The sequence below is a fragment of the Branchiostoma lanceolatum genome, chromosome 10, assembly GCF_035083965.1.
Source record: "Branchiostoma lanceolatum isolate klBraLanc5 chromosome 10, klBraLanc5.hap2, whole genome shotgun sequence".
NCBI classification, from domain to species: Eukaryota; Metazoa; Chordata; class Leptocardii; order Amphioxiformes; family Branchiostomatidae; genus Branchiostoma; species Branchiostoma lanceolatum.
Window position 1 is genome coordinate 6,782,886 of NC_089731.1, and position 24,114 is coordinate 6,806,999.

Consider the following 24,114-nt stretch of genomic DNA (forward strand, 5'->3'; position numbering starts at 1 on the left):
GGGATTGACCCATGACCTCAGCTCCCGGAGTGGGAGGTACCGAAAAAGTTTGACAAGTTGTTTAGTTTGTGGTTTCGGCCGTCTGCGAAGGACTTTTCGTAGTTTATGGAACGTGCTCTGGATTTATTTCAAGTGTGGCACTGATTTTGCTGAACACAAAGCCGAAGAATCGCAGCGAAGCACCGGCTTAGACTGGTAACCTGCTTGGAGAGGTTGTCACCTCGTTGAACTGCTTTACTCGATCACCCTTGGATCACCCTTGTCTTGGAAGAACGCCTTCTGTCTGTGACGGCCACAACTGTACAGCATTGTGGAAATTACTTTTAATGAGCCTGAGATCGTGGGATATTCGACCTACACCAGGGGTATCTGTGTTATTTTCTGTGCGTGTCAAGGCCCGATGGGCCATCGGGGATACCACGTCCGCCCACGCGGGTAGACAGCACTTGACTGCCGTAGGCGTATTGGAGAGGTGGCGGTGCCGGGGTTAAGTTCACGGACGAAACACGCGTCCACGCCACGGGGAGACAGACCAAAGGTCCTGCTGTACAGACAGAGGTGAAAGTTAGACGCAAGATAACCAAATACTCTCAGGATTAGCGGTCAACTTTCGCTCTTCCCTAACCCGCCCGGCCGGGTCGTCGGGCTAAGGAATGTTCCCGGTAGTTCGGAGGTAAACTCGGGACAGATGGGTTCTTGTTCGGGAAACCTCCGCCTGGCACGAGGAAGTGTTTAGGGAGTGTTACGTGCCGTACCCGCGCCCGCATGGCTCGTACAACTCAAAGAGGGGGGCATATATAACTCAGCGATCTGAATCGACTGTCAGTGGACGGACGCCTCAGTGGCACGGGAAATGTCTGGAGGGTTCTCCAGTTTGTGCGGAAACCACGCACGTCTGATCCCGGGGCGGGAAGGCTGAACTAGACGTTGCAGGAAACCGGCGTTGTTGTCCCACACCCCAACACTAGAGATAATCTGGAAGTTTCATCTACAAACTTCAAGCCCTGCCTTGACCAAAACCAGTCTGGAGCTGAAGATACGGCGTCTACTCTACAACAAGAAGACGGTTCAAGAAAGTTGCTCTGGGTTTTAGGAGGGAGCCGTGTACTGGAGCTGACACTCGACCTTCATAAGGCTTATTTGTTTTGAGACCCCCTTTCCGATCGCGGCTCTGGCGGTGCCACAGCAGTCTCTGGTTGCCGGTGTTTTGTGTGTTGGTCCCCCGGTGGAACGATCTTCGGGCCGAGGAGAGAACCTGACGGCTAAACCCATTAGAGACACTACCAACCACACGTGCCGTAAGAAAGGCGAGATCACCACGTTGTTAAACGGTTTGTGGTTTCGCGGTCACGCCCTGCTATTGTTTCTGGTGTGAAATCGCGTTTTTAGTGGATGGAGATTTGATTTACTTGCGCTGTCGACAGCTGGTGTTGACTGTTTGTGCTGTAAGCAGGCCCGTTATTTACCCCCGCTAGCCGGGCCGGTCTCTGTCGGTACATTACTGGAATTTCTATCCGGACAAGCAGTTGTCAGGGGACCTGCATTCCTGCCATTCCCGTTAAATCACCAGTGAAAGTTTGGATATCACGTTCTAGTTTACGATAACTAATAGTTCCTACTATCACCGTGACCTGCAATTTTATTCCAACATTTCAGGCAGTCGAGATTCGACAAAAATCCCTTGCCAACGAAGACACCAACAGAGATAGCAGCAAGATTTGTGACCAGGATTAATTAACTGTTTCCCCAGCCTTGGTAATTAATCACTGCATCCAGATCTGACTGACAGAAGGAGAAAGGGGTTGACAAGCAAACATCTGGCCCTGTTCTAGCCATCGTCTGTTGCTGAAGAGAGAATTTACAACATGTCTTCCTACTGGATGTTGTTGGTGTGTGTGTTGGCGGTGTGTGAGTTTCCTGGGTGCCAGCCTGAGATAGCCAGCTTCGCCCCCACCCTAGTGGCACAACACGCGGAGGGGACCTCACAGGAGGACCTACAAGAGCTGCTAGGGACTCCATACTTTGAGCTGTATTCAAAGGTAAGCCTTTTTTTCTAGCAAAGCTTTATTCAAAGTTTGTGTTTACTTCCCTGTCTCCTCCTGAATCTCCAAGCAGATAATAGGATGGCAAATCAAAAGGTTTTCTGACCATCCAGCATTTCTGGCAGGCCACCACCCAACAGAAAAGCTGACTGGTCAGAACTGTTTCAAATTTCCACCCCAACATCTGCTTGGAGATTAAGTCATCATTATATTATCACTCTACATGGAATGCCATTTCTACCTATTAGAATTCTTTGCTGAATCACAATAAATAATTACCATGTCTTGAATTATGTCAAATCTTTAGAAAGGTACTACATGTTACGGTACCTTTTGATACATGTAATGATGATGTATGTAGGAGGGCCTGCATGCCCTTTTTCCGTAAGGCGTAATCAGGCCGTTTTAGACTTCGTAATCCGTAATCAGCCACCCAAAATCAACGTAATTCGTAATCAGTACATTGGCCGTAACGCGTAATTGGTCACTTTGATTCTACGTAAAACGTAGGCAGTTACCTTTATGTAACGTAAAACGTAATCTACTAGCAAAACGTAGGCTTATTTCCAGCAGTCTCCCGGAAAAGTTGTCCCTCAAAATGCAGGAAATAGCATTTCAGAGGGTAAAGATCTCAAAATTTTCCCATGAAACATGCGCCCAGACCCACTTAGTATTGTCGCGCCTCTGGTACAAAATATGTTCCGAAGGCGTCGCCCCCGAATATCAAGCTGGAATCATTGTGTATTTTTCAATCAAAGAGATGCCATAAAACATAGCTTAGATTACCAGTCAAACGTGTCAAATGTGCCCCTAAAAATACAGGAAATAGCGTTTCAAAGGGTAAAGATTTCAAAATTTTCTCGGGGTGCATGCCCTCGGGCCCACCTGCGATTGTTACATGTACGCCTCCGGCGAAAATATGTCGGGAGGGCAAACAATCTAGCAGAAACCCTTGTGTTCTTTTCATAAGTGCAGATATTGACCCTCAAAAAGTATTTGAGCGGGTCAAGATTTTACAATTTTTCCGGGTATTCTCTCGGATCCACCTACAATCGCCGGGCCGCTCTGGCGCGATATATATGTCGGGACTCAGGGCATCGCGCACCATACCATTAAACTCTTGTATATTCTTTTCACTTACAGATATGTCATCAAAGAAAGCTTGGTGTAACAGCAAAATTTTGCACTCAAAATCAAGGTTATAGCGTTTCAGGGGGTCAAGATTTTCACAATTTTCCCGGACGTCTCGCGCCTTCGGCGCTCGACGCGGTCAACGTACGTGCAGCAATATCTTGCTGTCCCCTCCCATACGAAATTCCCTGCCGCCGTCACGGCTACTCATTATAGTTTCAAGGACGGTTTAGTGTCATCATCAACAAATTCATTGTCACCACAATAAATATAAAAATTAATAGTTTGATGCAGAACTAGATAGTTGAATCATGCGTTAAGTGTTAAAGTCGGCTGGGAAGCCTCATGATTTTGATTCAACGTAATTCGTAATCAGCTCTGAAAATTTAACGTAATTCGTAATCGGCGGCGAAAATTTTCCGTCATTCGTAATCACTACCCCCCCATGCAGGCCCTCATGTAGGACTGTTAGTGTTTTAATTAGTGTTACTCAATTGGAATCAATCAATCATCTATGGAGATCAGCTGCTGATGCATGGTGACAATTGTAAGCTTTCTGGTATATCTATTTGCCCAACTCTTTCATTTTTAAGACATCTTCTAGATAGGTTTCTGAAGGAGAAGAGGCCATCATGCAATGAACAAGAGAATATTAGGCAAACATGTAACATAATCCAAGGAGGTTAACCTCCTTGCTCAGTCACACAAAATCTTGCAAACAGAATAGAGCTGTTGCCTGGAGACCATGTCTTTGGCCATTCCAGGTCAGAGGTATTCATTCAGTGCTTCAGGATACTCGGAAGTCAGGGGTCAAGTATGGCTAAAGGGATGTTTCCAATCAGTACAGTGTTTTGACATTTCTTTAAATATCCAGTGTTTCAAACACACTTTGTCTGCAGCAAATTCCAATGTGATCACTTTGAATATTGCAAAAACACAGCAAATTTGTCTGTCTTTTAAAGGCAGAGTCATTTTGTAGATAAGAAAGGCAGATCATGATCAATAGTAGTACTGTCACTGTTGATAAACCTTATCACTACTTCTGATAATCCAGTGTTGTTTGACAGATCAATTGTGCCCTCCCATCAGATATGGGACTGGCTGTGTTTCCATCTTGATATCAAACAATGCTGTTTTTTGTGTGAAAGCCAGTTTAGGCTCAATTGTCTGGAAAGCAATGTCTTGGGTCAACAAATAGTAGTGAATATTCATCAGTTCAGTTCAATCCATCTAACATGTAACACAATATCTTATCATGAAACTGTTGATATAGGTACTAAAATGTCGAGTTGACACAGCTTTTTAGAAATATTTTGGCTTGGCACTGATAAAAATTTTAATAATCTCCAAGCAGATGTAGGGTGGAAAATTGGCTTTTCTGGAGTGCTGGATTGCCAGTAAAGCTGACCCAGTAAGAGAACATTTAGATTTTTCACCTCAACATCTGCTTGGAAACAGGATTTTGTATAGGAGGGGAGGACATCTGTGATTTTTCTTCTTTTGCTCCTTAGTATCTTTCCTATTATAAGATGCCAGTAACAACTTCAAGAGGTGGCCAGTATAAGTTTGTAGAGAAGTAGACCAGACATGAGTCATGGACAGTTAACACAGCAGGCTTGCCCTCCAGAGAAACAAATATTTGCGGTATTTTTATCGACAGCTTTATTGAAAAGAGACTATGCATGAGTCGTGTACTGAGTTATCACAGCATGGATTCCTGAGAACAAACATTTATGGACTCTTAACCCACAGTTTTATGGAAAGTAGAATCTACATGTGACTCTTGTCCTGAGTTGTCACTAGTCTCCAAGCAGACCTACGGGTTGGCAAAGACCGTATCCAAAAGGCAGAAGGAGTTTCTATAGCCAACCCAAGTCTCATAGCCAAACCCAAGGTCTGCCACAAGCCCACAACTCAAACAGGGCGGAGCATTTCTATTCAATAAAGGTGCCGCTGCCCCTCCTCGTTGTAATGCTAACAGCCGCACGAATGTCCGGGGTACTAATCTTTTTGTGACCGATTTCTGGGATAGCCAGTCACCCGCGCACGTCCCAGTGGGAGGTTCGCGCCTTGTAAGTTCTCACAATGATACAGTGTTTCCTTCACCCATGTCACCCATTGGCATCATCAGAACCATTCTTACAAAAACACAAAAACATTCGTAGGGAATGTTTACTGTTTCAAAACATTCGTAGGGAATGTTTACTGTTTCAGGTTCAAGCCAACACTCGGACCCCCACCCCCTTGCATGTAACGTTAGTTGCAAGCGGCACGTGCCGTCGGAGGTTAAACCTTATAAGCTAAACCTTTCTTTTGGGAAACAAAACACGCCACGAAGTATATTATACTCTAGATATTGCTATAAAAACTTCTTCTGCAAGTTGGATACGGTCTTTGCAGCCGTTGGGTCTCAGTTGGAGACTAGACAGGCCGCCCTGGCGCCGCCCTGCACGCCCGTGCGGGCGGAGAGTAATCAACTCATAAACACAAGCAGTTTGAATAGGTAACAATTAGATGTTAATAGCCTTTGTTCAGACCGACTTGTGGCAGACCTTGGGTTTGGCTATGAGACTTGGGTTGGCTATAGAAACTCCTTCTGCCTGTTGGATAGGTCTTTGCCAACCCGTAGGTCTGCTTGGAGACTAAGTTGTCACAGCATGGCTTCCACAGAAACTAACATTTACAGAATTTTTATGGACAGTTTTGTACCAGAACGTTGACTGCACATGAGTCATGTACTGAGTTGTTACAGCACGGATTCCAGAAAAACAAACATTTACGGTGTGACTTTATAGTTACCATTTGACATTCTTCACCCACCCACCCACATATCTCATATGTAATTGTCTTCTTACCTTATAAGGGAGAGATCATTCCTCAAGGAGGAGGTATGCTTATGGTTGGATCAGCAAAGGGTTTGAGTCACTATTTAACTGGTAAAACAAAAATATGAACTTGAGAACAAGGCCCAAGTTCTAAAAGATGAGGGGAAAATCTTCTCAATTTCCAATGAAATTTGGAAATGATTTTTTTGCAGTTTTGTCACTCTCTCTCTCCTGTCGGAAGGATTAGGGAAGTTTTTTTCTTGTCCTTAGAATGACCTCATTCAAGTTGGGCTTTCCTCCAGTTGGAACAGAATCAGTCTTAACAAGCCGAACTTTGTGACATTTTGAAATTTCATTCTCACACAGTTTAGTTTCTTTTGGCAAGTGCCAGAAATTTCCATTTAAGTTTGAGTGAATGGTGACCTGAGTCTGTTGCAAATGTAAAGGACAAACTACTACCTAAAGGTAAAAGGGATTGCCATAGCTGTTCCCAGCCATTTAAACTTGGCACTGTGACAACTGGCTGGACTAATGGCCAACATTTAAACAAAGTATCACTAATATTTACACAAAGTACCACAACTTTCAGCTAATGGTTTCAGATTGAGAAAGGCAAGGCAGTAATGATGATGTTTGTATATAGGAGTAAGAGAAGTTGGTACATGTGTGTGTGTGTGTTGTTTTTATTCGTTAGGTCACCCAAAGTTGATCCTCTGGATGACATCCTTTGTAGATATTTTATTCAATGCAAGAGTGCCGGCTAGAAATTAGAGATTCGACAAATCTTTTCACACTTCATTTTAGTTGCAACATATATAGCTCTATATGTGTACAAATTTATGTTATTTTTCAGTTGGTCCACATGACTTTTTGATTTAGCATGAATGGCTGACATTTTTGCTGTGTGTTGTTTTGTATCTTTCTGTAAAATTCCTTTTTTTCTCTTTGAGGTGGGAATTCAAACCAAAGCACATGGAAATGTCATCCATGAAAGTGATTTTGTGTGGGCTTGACAGCCTTACCCCCCCCCCCCTTCTTCATGTCTACAGCAGAGCATATGGCACAATGCCAGTAGACCTCAGAGCAGCTAGACCATGTGTGTGGGTAGTGTATATCATTCAGTCCACTATAGCAAGCTGTCTGAGCCATGGTCTTACACATTGTAGGGCTGTATGTAACTGCAATGAATGCTCAGGTCACTTTAAGATCAGTATCGGAAAAGGGATACATATCCTACCTTTACTTTATTGTTTGTGATTATAACAGTAAAGTTGTGCCTGTGCATGCGTATAGAGTAAATATAGTATGTCTGAAGAGGAGATGTGCTTGCAGAGATAAGGCTTAGATATTTGTCACAATATTAGTTTTGATGATATTGTCAGCCTGAGTGATCACCAACACAAGGGAGGAAGCACAGTCTGATGACTGAGTATGATACCCTATTGGTCAAGACACTATCGGTATCAGCAAGAAGGGAAAACACTTACTCTCCCAAATTCAAGTAGCCTGGTGCCAGACCCCCAATCTCAATAATATCTACTGGTATTGTGTTATTATAGAGATTGGGGGTCTGGCAACCAGGCTAAGATTCAAGGCGTTACCGGTACTTCCCTGTTTCATTTTAAGATTTCTTGTGTATGCTAGTAGTGCTTATAGGTGATTTGCAAGAGTGAAGGTGTAATGAAACGCTCCTTTTCTTGCACGTCTTCCTTCACCATTTTCTTCTGATTTGACTTCATTGAAACATAAATGGTCTCAGCTGGGTCAGGGGTCAAGACATATAGCCAAGACAAATGAAGGTGATTTACATTTGTTTTGTCACTCCTTGTACTCCAGGTGGTAAATAGATAAATAAAGAGTAGATAGGAAAAATAAAGAGCACCAAACCAGAGTTGAAAGGTCCAGGGATTTTATGTCCAACCTCTGACATGTTAATTAGGCTCCAGCCAAGTCAAGGCCACATTCATTGCACAATTTGTCAGCAACAGGTTACAAGGTGGACTTGTGGTTAGGGTTGTTGAACTAAATTTAAAGGTTCTGGCCTTCTGGGTTCCAGCCAGATCTCAGGTTTCATATCTGAGGAGAGCCAGTACAGCTCAAGCACACTAAAAAGATCCCGCTGCACTTATCAAAAATAGTAGGGGGTCCTTCCTGGTCACTGTGAGATCAAACTTTTAATACTTTAATACTTTGTGACTGTCCCAATGCCCTCTAGCCTGAGTGTCATCCCGTTTCAGTTCCAGGCTCTACCTTCACCAAATTTGGTGATGGTAGAGCCTGGAACTGAAACAGGATGACACTCAGGCTAATGCCCTCAACTTGTCTTGGAAGACCAAGGAGCTTTAAAGTTCCTTGGGTAGACTTATCATATGGTGAATGTGACATTGCGGGAGACATTTAAGGTGTGAGCTTTGTATACTGATTCTGTCATTCATTGTGTCCAGTCTGTGTGAGATTAAAGAGGATAAACACTACCTGACAGAAGGAAATGTCTGTAAATATTTGCAGCAGGCTCCCTGGACCTTCCCCTGCTGACTGTATGTTGTTTTAACCAGTTCTGTAAACAGCCCTGTCTCCCAGGAGTGTTCAAGGCATACAAAAGTTGCCTTTAATCAGGCCTCATGGTGGCTAGATGTGTCTCAAAATTAAGGAGTTTAATACTATTGATAAAGCAAACAAACAAAGAAATGATTTCATAAAAGTGACTGAAGTTCTCGTAGCCATTCTCAAATTCTGCTGCTTTCTGTGTGCACCATGTGTCTCCTAATGCTGTTGCTAAATATACCCCTGTAATCCAAAATGGCTGATTAGTGATTTCCCAGACAATTAAGGCCCTCCCCAAGGATTGCTTTGGAACAGTGCTTTATCTTTAGGGAAGGCCCAAGAACAACTGCAGGTGTGTAAAAAATTGAGATGAAAATTAATTAAGAGGAAAGGGAAACATGGTCTACTGTTAATTGATGTTTATAGTACAGTATATATACTCAAAAGACCATCATATCATAGGAAAAGAAAGGACTTTTTGCAAACAAACAAAATCAGTTCCTTATCGTGGTATCTGTATCTTCCTTTGTTTATTTGTACCGGTCAATTGTATAGTACCTAACACATGACTTTTATTGTGCAAACTGTTAATTCATTTTTTATTGGCTGAAAAAAAACTAAACAAGAAGAATAAAGATTTAGATGAACTGTTGAGATCAGAGATATGCTCAAATACCTGCAACATTTCACACAATCTGATCCTCTTCCTTGACCTTCTGATCCATTCCTATATTCAGCTCCTTGGCAGCTTATACAGGTCAAAGGCTTAGCCTTGACTCAGCTTGTCCGAATTCTCAGGACTTGGTCAACAACTGGAGTCTTAGAATAATCAGACTGGCAGAAGGGGCAAGTGCATTTGCCAAATGTGGGTCAGAAGTTCAAGTCGTCTAGATAGAGACATAAAAGCTGCAGCTGGTGGCCTGCAGTAGTAACTTTTGATTTCTTTACCACTGGCCTAATTTTCAGATGTAGATTTTATGCCAAATCCAATCTGCAAAATGAACCAATCCAGCTATAGAAGACACAACTGCAGGTGGTCAAGGCAACGAACATATCAGAATCCAGAGTGCTGAAGTGGAAGAATGCACATGTAAATTTCCTTGATTTCTTTACTTTATGTTACTGTGACGCATGGATTTGTGATTATAAGTGGTCATTTGATTATCTGCTACATGGAAACATTATGGTGACCAAGGGTGATTGAAATTGAGATGAACAAATAAAATCCCCAATATACAAAGAAACATTTCACTTCTAATTAACTCCTCAACCAAGGACAGAATCTCTTTGAAGCAGTGAAATGTCCTAGGAAGTGTTCTTGGAAACTGTATCAAGACCTTGATGTTGAACATTGTATCCACCGGCAGGACGTAGTTGGCATACCTGACTGAAGGGTGGAAGTACACGGTTAACAGGATAACAGGAGGGTTTGACAGGTTGTACAGTGTTCCTGTCACTGGTACATGTGTATGGACCATTTGTCAGGAGCAGTCAATCCTTTGGTAGTAAAATGAAGGAAGTTATTTGTTTTCGTTTCGTTTCAAGGCATCTTCATTTGAGGTGAAGCATGATGCTTTTACAAGTAGCTAGTGGTAGATATAATCACTGATAACAGCAGTGAAGTGCAAAAGTACTGAGGATCAAGCTTTGTCTCTGCCTTGGGGTATTGAATGAATGGTATGCTATTGCTAAAGTGATGCATTTGCATTTGTAATCAAACAATATTCTGTTCTCGCTTACTTTCCATTTTCATTCCCCATCTTTCTTTTACTTTTGAGTCACCAAGACTTTCCTGTGATAGAAAATTCACTTGTCTAGGAGATAGAGAGTGACAGATACATTTAAACAATTTTTTTGTGTTCTTTCAGGCTTCAACCGTGACAGGACTAAGTGATGTGATAAGCCATCTTAGCATTGATATATAACACAAATTGATAAAGCAAGAAGACTTTGATAAATTACAATACAGGATGGATACAAGGAGAAGGATGAATACAATTACAAGTACATGTATTCTTGGCTTGACTTCAATGACAAAGATTTTGAGTGCCTTGCCCATGTAGGCTCCCTGGTTGCTGATGAGTCTGGGGTTGGTGCTATGACAATGCGGTTCTTCCTCCTACTGCACTTGTCTTTACATGTATACGCTGAGCACGAAGAAATATTTGCACATTATGTGTGCTAACCTGTGCTGTGTGCTGCATTCCAGGGTAAGGATGCGTACCTTGATGAGGAATGGGACCGGTGTGTCTGGTTTATGGAGAAGGCAGTCATGGTCCACAAACACGTTGCCGAGCACAAGTTCCGCTGTCGCCAACGCTGCTTCAACCAAAGCGTGGAGCCCAGCTTCGATGGACACTCTACTCTACAGGTAAGGGTTTTCGTTGTTCTGTTTATTTTGCATAACTTGTAAACTGCCTTTAGGTGTAACACACCAGTTCTGTACAGTAGGTACAAGGTTAAGTTTTTGAATGGATTTCTATCAGCTTCTTTTGAAAGTCCAAACCCTAGTTTTATTTAGCAGTTTCCAAACTTTACTCAATTTTCCGTAATTTTTAGATGATGCGGAAGTTCATGAAGAGAGCTGCCTGTAACGACAGATGCGAGCAGGACAGACTTGACGGGATGCGCTGGGAGGGTGTCAACGAGATACAAGACGAAATGGACGCAAGGTTTCCCTACGACTACATGCAGCTCTGCTACTACAAGGTGAGGTTTGTTTGTGCTAGATAGAGCTATGGTCAGAACACTAGGCTGTGGACATGTACAGCAGTGTTATTATTACTCACTACTACTTCTATGATCACTTGGCAAGGAGTTAAGTATTAAATGTTTGGTCTGTTTCTTGATTTTTGAAAGGCATAACATAGAGGTTGCCTAGGCTCAACCAGCCTCCGCAGGTCGCTGGGAAAATAGTAGAATAGAGTCAATTGTATGAAGGCAGTCGGCTACGGAGAGAGGGTCAACTAGACTGGCCGTCATTTGCTTTAAGAGCAAATTCAGGATGTTTCGCCCATACTCCTCATGCAAGAAGTGGGCTGTCCCAAAATAACTCCTGGGCAAATCCAAGTTTCTGCATAATTTATGCAAATGAGGTCCTCATGAGCATAAGTTATGTCCAGGTGCTTTCACCTTTCCTACATGTACCTACATGTACAAGATGACATCCACAGCTTTTACAGTAAGGGGAATACAACATCATGCATAAATTATGCAAGTGAGGTCCCCATTAGCATATGTCATGGCCAGGCGTGTGCACCTTTCCTAAAGCTACCTACATCTGAAATATGACATCTGCAGGTTGTACGGTAAGGGAAATACAAGTTTCAGCATAAATTATGCAAATGAGGTCCTCATTAGCATAATTATTGGCCAGGTGCATTCACCTTTCCTAATGGTACCTACATCTTAAAGATGACATCCGCAGCTGTCACGGTAAGGGAAATACAAGTTAATGCATGAATTATGCAAATGAGGTCCTCATTAGCATAATTCATGGCCAGGTGTGATCACCTTTGCTAACGGTACGTACATGTCAAATCTGACATCTGCAGCTTTTCCGGTAAGGGAATTACAAGTTTAAGCATAAATCATGCAAATGAGGTCCTCATTAGCATAATTTATGGCCAGGTGTGTTCGCCTTTCCTAAAGGTACCTACATCTCAAAGATGACATCCTCAGCTTTTACGGTAAGGGACATACAACTTCATGCATCGATTATGCAAATTGGGTCCTCATTAGCATAATTTATGGCCTGGTGTGTTCGCCTTTCCTAAAGGTACCTACATCTCAAAGATGACATCCGCAGCATTTACGGTAAGGGACATACAACTTTATGCATACATTATGCGAATTAGGTCCTCATTAGCATAAGTAATTGTCAGGTGTAGTCACCTTTCCTATAGGTACCTACATCTCAAATATAACATCCGTACCATGTAACATAAGGTACATATAACTTTCTGTAATACCATTAGTAGAGGTACCCCCTGACATCTGCTTGGTTTTAAGTCCCAGACATGTAGGAGGGCTTATGTTACAGTATGACCTAGTTCTTGCTGGCCCCGACAGAAAATAACCAAAAATTGCATCAAAAAATTGCAAAATAAATCATTTTGAAGTAGTGTATGCCAAAAAAAATAATGGGGTCCTTTGGGTAAATATCCAATGCACAACTAAACCAAATTTCAGGTCCTCAGGTTTCAACACCACGGCACTGGAGGCCATCATGTGCGACTTTTGTCTGAAAATGACCAAAAAACCTCCATAAAATCATTTTAAAAACTTATATCAAAAAAATTTTAAAAGGGTCTAGGGGTATACACGTACTCTACCTGCATACCAAATTTCAGCTAATTTGGTCGACGGACGACCGAGAAGAAGCGATTTGAAGGTTTGACAGGAGAAGAAGGAGAAGAAGAAGAAGAAGGAGAAGAAGAAGGAGAAGAAGAAGAAACCTTACAAAAACAATATGTTTCGTTGGCGAAACATATATATGCGCCTGCAAAATGAAACCCTCAAAGTCCCCCAGCAAATGTTCTCCCTATAGCCGGCGCGGTTAGTCTGCACTACATGTAAACTTTCAATTGCTTGAAGAACAAGCCAATGTGTTGCAATTGATTACGCTTAAACCATCCTTCTAGGTTTCCCTACCTCTACATGCAGCTTTGTTACTCTAAGGTTAGGTTTGTTTGTACTAGATGGTCACAACACTGCACAGACAAGTACAGTAGTACTAGTATTTATTGCTACTACCAGTGGCCAGGAGGTTATGTTACGGTTTTGCATAGAGCTGTAGTCACAACTCTGCACTGACATTTACAGCAATGTTTATTACCACTACCACAATCACATGGCAAGGAGGTTATGTTACATGTGCATTTTTCATGGTTGGAAGGTTTGATGCTTGGTTGTTTTTCTTAACATGGAGTTTGCCCATTTTACATGACATGTTAACTTTTAATTGTTTTAGCAGAAGCCAAATGTGTTTGTGCAATAAGGCTATTATTATAGAAGCCTTACAAGGATAGGCAACTTTTCTTTTAGACCAAAGGTCATGAGTTTGAATCCATGCCTCTTGCCCACTGGTTCAGACTTCTTGCTCCTTATAAGTTCATCCTGGAAATTTAAGAGGAGACAGCTGAAGTCCTGAACAAATAAGCTCAGCCAAAGCTTGTCATCATTATTTAAAGTCTTTATAGATGTCTGTCATTACTCCATATTAAAAACTAATTACCCCAGATTAGCAGACTGTAATCAAGCCATCACCTTGACCTCTCTATATACAATGACCATGACCTTGCCTGGAGGGTTTACCCTTGACCCACGTGGTGATGACAGGTCAGCTGAAAATTGGGAGAAATTGAATGCTGGGTAACCTTGGGGGAACAGATGTTTAATCTCTGTAGTTAATTGGATTGAGAAGTGTAGACAAATTATTTGTTTGAAGGTCTTTGCTTGAAGGGAAAGTCCTGTTGTTACCTCCTTCGTGGCAGTTATTAGGTTTTACCAGTTTCCATGTGTTGGGTTGTGACCTTCATCATTCACTACATTGTAACCATGGTTACTGAAAGATTTATGTATCCCTTTAGGGGGGCTTAAGAACAGGAGAGTTTTGTGGAATTACTTGGATTCTGATGAAATTTGGGATTTTGTTACACCAGGCTTCAAAATTTACTCACTCACTCACTGAACTGATCACTCACTCACTGATCACTCACTCACTCACTCACTCACTCACTCACTCACTCACTCACTCACTCACTTACTCACTAACTAACTCACTATCAAAATTATTCCATTCAATTTGTTACAGTATTTGGAGGATTCTTAGACAAGATATAAATGTTGCACTTCCACATTCTATTAAAGCTAAAGGTTATTTTACCTTTATCACACTGAAGAAGCCTTTTGGCACTGATCTATTCCCTATTGGTCATAGAGAAACAGGAAGAAGGTTAAGAGTTCAATTTGGGCCTCATCACTGCCCCACAGTGCTGTAAGTGGTTTACAATTGTCCTTGTGTAGGAGGATTGTTTTGGAATGGATGAAGGGCACACAGGGTCATGACATGTGAGGTTCCCTCCCCCACTGCTACCCACTAGGAAGCCTTGCTCCTATGTTATAATAAACTCCTAATAGATCTATGGGCTCAGACACTCCCTAACCTGTTGAGTGAAGAACTTTTGACCTGAAAGAAAATTTTGCCTTCCCACATATCATGCTAAATGTATGTCTTGTAGAAATATTGTGCAATCAATTTTCATAGAAATTTTTGAAAAATCAGGACAAAAAGTCCCACATCATCCAAACTCTCAAATGATACAGTGATGATGTCAAAGGTTGAAAGATAAATTGAGATTTCACAATAACATCAAAGTGATTTAGGCCACACCATTCTCTTTTTTTGGTGTGACCTTGTCAAAAGGGACGGATATCTTTACAGCCCTTTTTTAGGACACAGCAAGAGAGATTAACCTCTTGACCTTGGGCGGAGATGGGCCCATTTGTCTCCAAAGCTGGCATGTAGTTTTTCCATTCACTAGCTACAGATTAACCTTCAGCCTTGTAACTTAGCCAATTCGGCTCCAAATTTGCATTTGTTATACTTATGAAGTTAGGCAGTCGGGAGTAGGTTAAAAAAGGTCTCCAATGATAGCTTGATTTGCTTGTCTGCCAGGTGTGCATCTGTTGCAATATTTCACTAGTGTCTTCAGGCACCGCTCTGGCTACATATGCAACATTCCTTTTTCTATCTATCCATCTATGTCTGGGGGACAAGGTAATATTTGGTCTTAGTTTGGAAAGAAAATGGGCAAGCACAAGTGGCCTGTCATTTAGTTGCCCAGGTGAAGTTTGATTTAAAACGTGTCAGATAAAGTCTGCTGTAAGAAAAAAGATTATGGCTTATGCAGCTGCCGTGTAAAGTACAGTGTAGCCAGGTAACAGATTTTAGATCTGATCATGAAGTGGTCTGTTTATACTAAATCATAGTGGCAACATTTTTCAGACCACTTGACTCCCACATTACAGTTGGAGTTGTATATCATTTGTCGCCCTGAAGTATGCCCAATTGATTTCAAGCAGTCCTCAGTATTCTTATATGGCCTTGGCCGCTTGAACATGCTGGTGGTCCAACATTTCATGCCAGGCTATCCAGCAATTTCCTGTCTAAAGGTGTTAGCCTTGACCATGTCAATCTAAACAACTCGGGTAACTCAGGCTGCGCAACTCAGGTGGTCGATGTTTGGACATGGTGTGAGAAATTGCCAAAGGACGCACCTGCATCAAGAATCTGTATCTGTATCTATATATAGCCAATACAACCACCATTAGGTGTAACATACACACCAGCTTCGTAGGCGGCGCGGCAGCAGCTGGTTACTTTACACCGAACGGTCTGTTGAACCTCCTTGCCGGCATGAAAAGCCTTGGAGTTTGTAGTACTTGGCTACAACAGATACAAACCTGCTCAGCACACTGAAGACAGACCTCAAGCACAGAAGACTTGGTCCTCTTCCTTGAAACAGCAAGAAAACTCTTGAAGTACTATAAGGAAGCTAGCAAGATGCAAGGCACAGTGGAACAAATTGATTGATTGCAACTGCAAGACAACCCATATTAACTGAACAGTAGATGCAGAACCTAATGGCTGGTGATGATGATGAATAGATAAAGCTGATGATGATTATGTTCATCATGATCAACTCAGCCTTCTTTAATGGCCTTGGCCAATCAACCAAACTAGTATCGAAGAGTTATCCTGGCCTTGGAAAGTGCAGAATTGCCTCAGCCAGCTGTGTTTTCCCACCCGCCTTCCAGAACATTGCAAGACTGCCCTGTGTTCACTCCTGTGAAATTACAGGTAATGACTCTGGACATGGTTAACAACCAGAGGCCATGGCATGTCAAGTTTCTTTACTCCTGACAATTTGAACCAAAGCGAAGGTCATTAAAGCAATTAAATGCATCAGAAACAGATTGTCTATGCAGTTTACATGCACTAACAATGGATAATTGAGATGGTAGTGTGTTGGGGCATGTAGTGGTCATGCAACCAAGTGCAATACACGTATATAGTACTCAGTAACACAAGACAGTGGGATTGGATCTTGGTCTACCAGAAATGCGGAATGTTAGACTTTAATCTGCATATCCTGCCTAAGCTGTCAGTCTCATGTTTGAGAAGAGCCACACCTTGAGCATGTTAACCTTAACCTTAACCCTCACCCGCTGAGCTTACCTCAGTGGGACAAAGATTGCATTTCTCACAAGGTTACTCAACGGTACTCCAAAATGTGCCTTCTGTTACCCAGCTAGTGGTCAATCAGCAACTAAAATCCTTTAACAATTCTGATTTAAAACAGAGATGACTACCAACTTAGGATATCCACTGTCTATCTCGCTCCTGTATCTAGGCTTCAATGACATTAGCCTGCCTGAAAAAGTCCAGAACCGTCCATGAGACAATTGGGCAAGTGAACGGACATTGACAAGGTTGCCTTTATTCTAGAAAAACTGATTTTGATCAAAGAAAGTCTTCTGGTTTCCCTTAGTTAAAACTGATAAGGACAATGATTTTGTTTGTAGTCTTTCCACAAGGAAGCTCTTATTCTAGCAAAACTGATTTTGATCAAAGCAAGTCGTCTGCCTTCCCTTACAACTGATTAAAAAGGCAGGAAATTTGGGCTGTTTGTTAAGTTACTGATACTGTGCTACCAGAATCCCTCTGCAACATGTAATATCCCTTGAGTCTCCTTGCAGGGTGGTTGGAGTCTTGGTATCAGATGTTTCACCTTGCGCACTTACTAAAGGAGGAATGGCTTGAGGCAAAGCTTTGAAGTGTTCAGGTAATGAGGTACCGGCACCAGGGTACACCCTGAGACCTTACTGCATGCATGATACTGGTGTATGCAACTCCCCACCAAACCCCCTTCCAGCTAGCTATAGAGAGGAAATACAATTAGTATCAAGCAGAGTTTAGAAGCTTAAAATATATGGATTTTACAGAAGGATGGAGGAACTAGGGAAAGAACAAAAGATGAAAAAAGTAAGAGGAAGTAAAGAAAAATGAGAAAGAACGAGAAAGAACGAGACGAAAGTAAACAAAGATTTTTTTGAGACTGTTGGATTAAGCAAACTATAGGTGTGTTAGATCAAGGCCTTGGATAGATATTGCTGAAAAAATTATCATACATTGTGTTCATAACAATTACATTTGTATGGGTATGGGTATGGTACTTACGACTTGCCAACTTAAAGAGTTCCAGAGATCCACAAAAATTGCATTTCATCTACTATGATTACAATAATCGATCAATTTAACCCAGTAATCTGTATATGTCTATAAATATTTCTATTTCGAACCCTGGCAGACCTTTTTAAAGGCTAAAAGGTATCTCACAAACAGAATCAATCATCTGTGGGTATAATATGTGGGCTGTAGACATTTCCTCAACTTTACCAGGTAATTTTCTGGTAAGACTTTTCTTTGTAGACAAACTGGAAATATCAGAAACAGGTGGAGAGACTGGCCATGGGAGCCCATAAATTAGAAGTGGAGAATGTAGAAAGAAGTAACCATTAGGGGGAGTTTAGAGGTGGAATTAGGGTTTCATTTGGTCTTAATCTAGGTTATGGTTTCCCATTAACCAGGATATAAATTTTGTCTGCCTTTTCTAAAGGTCTTGATACCAGTCAGGACCCCAGGGAGAGTCACAGATCATCCCTGAGGTGTTTCCGCTATGTCTGCACTTAGGCCATGCAAAATTGATTCATATGGATGACATTCTCTATACTGCATCTACAATGTACTTTGTACATGTTTGTGTGTGTGTCTGTGTTTGTGTGTGTGTGTGTGTGTGTGCGCATGTGTGTGCATGCATGTTTGTGTGTGTCTGTGTGTGTGTGTGTGTGTGTGAGAGAGAGAAAGAGAGAGGGAGGGAGGGAGAGAGAAACAGAGAGAGAGATTTTCATGAACTCGAGTCCATGTATGTGTCCAATTGGCTTGTATTGTAATTTAGCTATGAGTCTCTCTCAGAGGTGGGATAATAGGACTAATGCCTTGCCCTACTGCCCATCTGGTGAGGATCAGTACAGCTTACCCCACATCCCCACAATCCCAGCTTCAGCCTCCCCCACGGAGGTCACCCGGGGTCACCCTGGTACATCAATAGCTGCTCTGTACTGACTGTGTGTATTGGCAATTCCTTAGACAGGGAAGTTGAAGAATATTGGCAAAGCAAAGACGTGGTTTACACAGGTGCCTAAGTCCTTGTAACAGAACGCCCTTGTTAAGGTGACTGGAAAATTTACAACCAGCAGCCTACACATGTCATTGCACCTAAATGCTAAGGTCTCAAGTACAGGAAGGTGGAAGTGTTAATATCTGTAAAAAGAAATAATGATTACAGTCATATACACTGAAGAAAAGTCAAGTTGAAAGTGTGTCAAAGAATTTGTATTACTGTGCCTCTGTTTACTTCCATTAAAAGGCGGTAAAAGTACTTTTTTTGGTGTGTTTGTTTGTGTTTTTGCCTACAGTAGCCAGCATGAGCATAATTCAGGAGGATATGGATGGATTGTCATAATATCAAATATGTATAAGTAGGTCTTGGAAAAGCAAAGTTCAAGGTCAAGGTTCAATTTTGGGTCCTCTAGTGGCTTTCCTTGCTCAATAAGTACTCATAGGTTCAGCATGCTACTTAAAACCATGTACAAGCTACCGGCTTAAGTGCACTTGGACCAAGGAAATCCCCTTTCAACCTCCCTGCTCAGACTAAGGATAGAATGACCCTTGGCCTTTTGTGGGGATGTTGAACAAGCCTGTGGCAAGTGTCGCCCTCTCCTTGTTGGCTCAGACTGCAAACACACTACAGATGTTGTGAAAAGAGAGTGGTTGCCCTTTCAGCCTAAGTTTGGTAGCAGGGCACAATAAACTGGAAGTCAGGGTGTTACCAGACCAGGGCCTACCTGAGGCTAGCCTATGGGCTCCAAGGCCAACATGCCCCCAAGGAAGACCCAGGTTTCCGCAGGGTGCCAGACAAAGTTGCCTCCAGGATATGTTGGCTCTCTTGCCCTGAAGTTGGCCTGTCCTCTTTGCACTAAATGCTGTGACAGCTGAGCAATTAACAAGCGACCAAATAATTGACAGATCGCTCAATGAATTGTACATATGACAAAGAACAAAATTTTACATTTTGTACATTTTGTTATCTTCGCCGAGTACTATAGTACTCGGGGTAGATTATGTTTTCGGTTGAGCCAGCTGTTTGGTGGGTCTGTATGTATGTCAAGAGCATAACTCAAGAAACCTTTGATGAATCTTTATGATTTTTAGTAGGTGTGTAGTGGTTGTGCAAAGGAAGGTCAAGTTCAAAAATGGTTCACCATGCGTTTTTCAACAGTACTGCAGCGGACTTTTAATTTTCGTGCGTTGGTATGTAGGCAAAAAAAGTGACGGAAACGTTGATGGATCTTCATGATTTTTTGCAGGTGTGTAGATGTTGTAGAAACGGAGGTCAAGTTCAAAAATGGTTTTCTTGGCATTTTCCGTCGGTACTGCAGCGGGCTTTGTGTGGATGTGTATTTTCTTGTGGACAACATAACTCAAGAAGCTGTTGATGGGTCTGTATGATATTTAGTGGATGGGTAGGGTTTACGAAAAGGAAGGTCAAGTTCGATAACCGGCCTTCTAGCGAGTACCTAAGGTACTGCAGCGGAACTTCAAAATTTACTGGCATATTTTCTGAAAGTGCTATGGTCATGATATTTGTGTGGTAGATAGTTCATGCCACAAGAAGTAAGTTCTGTAAGTTTGGGCCCCCTAGCGGCTTGTTCAGAACTGCAGTGGGTGTTTTTGTTTTGACATTCGGACACGTATTACTTGAGAAGGGGTGAAGAGATTGTCGTGAAGTTTTGTATGTACACTACTAAAAATGGAAAAGAAATTTTTTCTTGTTTTTCTTCCACACAGAAAATTTGTCTTCCAGGAAGAAAATTTTTCTGTGTCCAAGAAACCGTTCTTGTCCATGGGGCAAGCAAATTTTTCTTGTTGCAATTTTTCTTGTATGTAGATTTGTTTTCTTATATTTCTTGCAGGAGTTGACTAAGTTACTTCTAGAATATCATTCTTGAAGAGCTCAAACTTTCTCACTTCAAGTTCAAAATTCTAACTGCACGGAAATTGTTTCTTACTTTCAAGATTGATTTTCTTACACCAAGATTTCTTTTCTTACTCCAAGTGAAAACATTTTTATTGGCTAGAAATGTTTTCTTACGTCCAAGATTTATTTTCTTACAACAAGAATACTTTTCTTACTTCAAGTGAAAACATTTTTAATGCCTAGAAATGTTTTCTTACTTCCAAGATCGATTTTCTTACAAGAATACTTTTCTTACTTCAAACGAAAACATTTTATTAGCTAGAATTTTTTTTCTTACTTCTAAGATTAATATTCTTACACCAAGAATACTTTTCTCACTTCAAGGGTAAAGATTTTTATTGCCTAGAAATGTTTTCTTACTTCCAAGATCAATGTTCTTACACCAAGAATACAATTCTTATTGCCTAGAAATGTTTTCTTACTTTCAAGATTAATGTTCTTACACCAAGAATACAATTCTTATTGCCTAGAAATGTTTTCTTACTTTCAAGATTAATGTTCTTACACCAAGAATACAATTCTTATTGCCAAGAAATGTTTTCTTACTTTCAAGATTAATGTTCTTACACCAAGAATACAATTCTTATTGCCTAGAAATGTTTTCTTACTTTCAAGATTAACGTTCTTACACCAATAATACAGTTCTTATTGCCTAGAAATGTTTTCTTACTTTCAAGATTAACGTTCTTACACCAAGAATACAATTCTTATTGCCTAGAAATATTTTTACTTCCAAGATTGATGTTCTTACACCAAGAATACAATTCTTATTGCCTAGAAATGTTTTCTTACTTTCAAGATTAATGTTCTTACACCAAGAATACAATTCTTATTGCCTAGAAATGTTTTCTTACTTTCAAGATGAATGTTCTTACACCAAGAATATAATTCTTATAAGTTATTGCCAAGAAATGTTTTCTTACTTTCAAGATTAATTTTCTTACACCAAGAATACTTTTCTCACATCAAGAGTTATTATGAAAATAATATGTTCTTGATGGATTCATTTTCTCTAAAATTGTACATTATCACAACAGGAACTTGACATTGACAATCTTTTACAGTACCTATTTTCTAAGAACTTAATAGTCACCTAGTTGATTCACAAATACAATTTTGCTGAGTACAGTAATAATAAAAATTACTGGTAGAACATAAGAAAGATTACAAACTGACATCTAACATGGCCGCCATATAGAATAATTACAGAATATCTTCAGAATCTGCTTTTTTCGTCTTGGTAGCCCGTTCAAAAGGAAAGATTTTCCATCCCAATACATGTTGCATTGTCACTGGCAGGGCTACAATCTTCCGACATCTGAAAAAAGAAAGACTTTATCATCAATTTGTACTTTCAATAAATTAAATGAAGTTGTAGTAGAGTTCATAAATTTGTTTGTACATTGGCTAAAGACTAAAAATCATTTACTAAGAAAAGAAGGTTCTTAACAATTACCTCATAAATATACATTGAAATTCTTTAAAACCTATCATTATACAAGTTTACCGTGCAGAAGCAGTACATTGCAAAGGACCACCCTGCAGTACAGAATGTGGTCTTCCAATGACCTTGAGGTCATCTGCAAATTAGGTCATTTGTTAGCAAAAAAATTGTTTTTCTTTAAATTGAATGAGCCAAAGCAGAAGCTACTAGTATACTCATCATGTTGCCTAATACTTGTTGCTTTAGATGGTTACAACTATCCAAGGTTACATTTATCAAGGATTTTAAAAATAGAAGGAGTACATTTTTGTATAAACTGTTGGGGGAGGGGGGCACTGACCTTTTCCATGACTGCTTTCCACCGATTCTGTGCCAAACTTGGTTTCTGCATGCTGCAGCTGCTTGGTTCAGACCAAGATCTCCATTGTCTTCCTTGTTCCCTTGTACCTTGGTTCTGGCTTTGAAACTAACATGAGCTTTCAATTGATACAGGCAGATCCACAAGTCAGAGCAGCTGACCCATGGCTGCCTGCATGCAACTGAACTCATCTAACTGTCATTTCACTGATATGAATGAACCAATCAGGAGTTAGAAAAAGATCACATGACAAGTGTTATCATTGGTTGAATTATCTAGTAGTGGCATTTGCATCATTGATTCTTGCGTTCTTGCCACATCACAGACACCATATTTTGAGAAGTTTTTTTTTTTATGTACATCTAAAAAAATTGTTTAAAAGTTTGATATTCAAGCCAAGTTTAATATAGACTTTGAATTTTAAAGGCCGTGTTCAATGTATCTCTTAAACATTGTCAAGAAAAACAAGAATGGTCTTTCTCAAATCAACTTTCTGGATACAAAAAAACAAGAACATTTAAGAATATCAATCTAAGTCATGACTTTGTCTTTCAATTTGAATATCCTAATTTTCTTGTATTTCTAGTATTATTTATATTACAAGAAAGGTAAGAACCAAGTTCTTCTATTTTCTAAACAATCCCCAAGAAAAACGAGAATTGCTCATCTCAGAATTTCTAGATTATGAAAACAAGAATATTTCAGAAATTAACTCAATCGTTGGCTTTAGTTCAAGAAAGAGAAGAAGCCGTTGCTTGTATTTTCTTAACGATCACCAAGAAATACAAGAATTTTGTTTCTTGATATTGCTTGATAAAAAAAAAGAAAAACAAGAATTGTCAAGAATGCAATTCTTACAATAACTTTATATTTTTTCATATCTCAAGAAAGGGAAGAAACCAATTCTTGTATTTTCTTAAACATTACCAAGAAAAACAAGAAGCGCCTTTCTTGATCTTCTTAGATTAAAAAAACAAGACAAAATATAAGAAACCAATTCTTGTATTTCTTAAGAATTAAATTTGGTCAAGAATATGCAAGAATTTTTTTCTTGCATTCTCAGGATAAAAAAGAAAGTTTTGCTTTTATTTCTAGAAAATTCTTGTGCGTGAGAATCTTTCAGAAAAACTTTCTTCTCTAAAGAAAAATAAGAAAATTGTTCTTTGTGTGAGAACTGCCTTTTTTTGTGGTTTCTCGTTTTTCTTATTCTTTTTTCTTGATTTTCTTCCTGCAAGAATATTTTTCTCCATACAAGAATTGTCCATGGCATAAGCAAAACAAGAAAAAATATTTTTTGTAGTGTAGAGAGCTCAGATGGTGCTTTGCACAATCGATGTCTAATTATAGAAAACAGGGGCTAATCTGCATAATTAGTAAGGATAATTGTAAATCCATTACATTCAATAATGGGGCATGTGACAGGGTTCCCGAAACAAGCCAGCAGAAGGCCTTGCCTAGAAGCATAAACAAACAGATGGGGTACATAAATAAACAAATGGGGCAGTCTCACTACAATTCAAGCAGATGTGTGGGTCCGGTTGGTTTTTAAAATGTTCAGTTTCAGCATTTTTGTCCAACACACGGGTTGAGACATAACGGAAAGGGA

The 24,114-nt window shown here is 40.5% G+C and overlaps 1 protein-coding gene and 1 long non-coding RNA gene across 5 annotated transcripts in view; one reads left to right on the top strand and one right to left on the bottom strand.

Moving 5' to 3' along the window:
• The window catches only part of LOC136443127 (prolyl 3-hydroxylase 2-like), a 63,631-nt gene that overhangs the window by 1,775 nt on the left and 37,742 nt on the right, over positions 1 to 24,114 (top strand). Inside the window, exons 2-4 of one of the 4 annotated variants that reach the window (XM_066440208.1) lie at positions 1,751 to 2,039; positions 10,752 to 10,913; positions 11,102 to 11,251. In XM_066440208.1, coding sequence (XP_066296305.1) covers positions 1,866 to 2,039; positions 10,752 to 10,913; positions 11,102 to 11,251 — 486 coding nt within the window. In that variant the 5' untranslated portion in view covers positions 1,751 to 1,865. Of the gene's footprint in view, positions 1 to 21; positions 2,040 to 10,751; positions 10,914 to 11,101; positions 11,252 to 24,114 lie in introns of those variants that run through there. The other 3 variants (XM_066440207.1, XM_066440209.1, XM_066440210.1) reach the window with 3 other exon arrangements.
• LOC136443384 (uncharacterized) lies at positions 21,025 to 23,816 on the bottom strand. Its single transcript, XR_010757139.1, has 2 exons — positions 22,491 to 23,816; positions 21,025 to 22,024 (listed from the first exon to the last, which is right to left on the bottom strand). It is a non-coding gene; the product is annotated as an uncharacterized lncRNA (long non-coding RNA).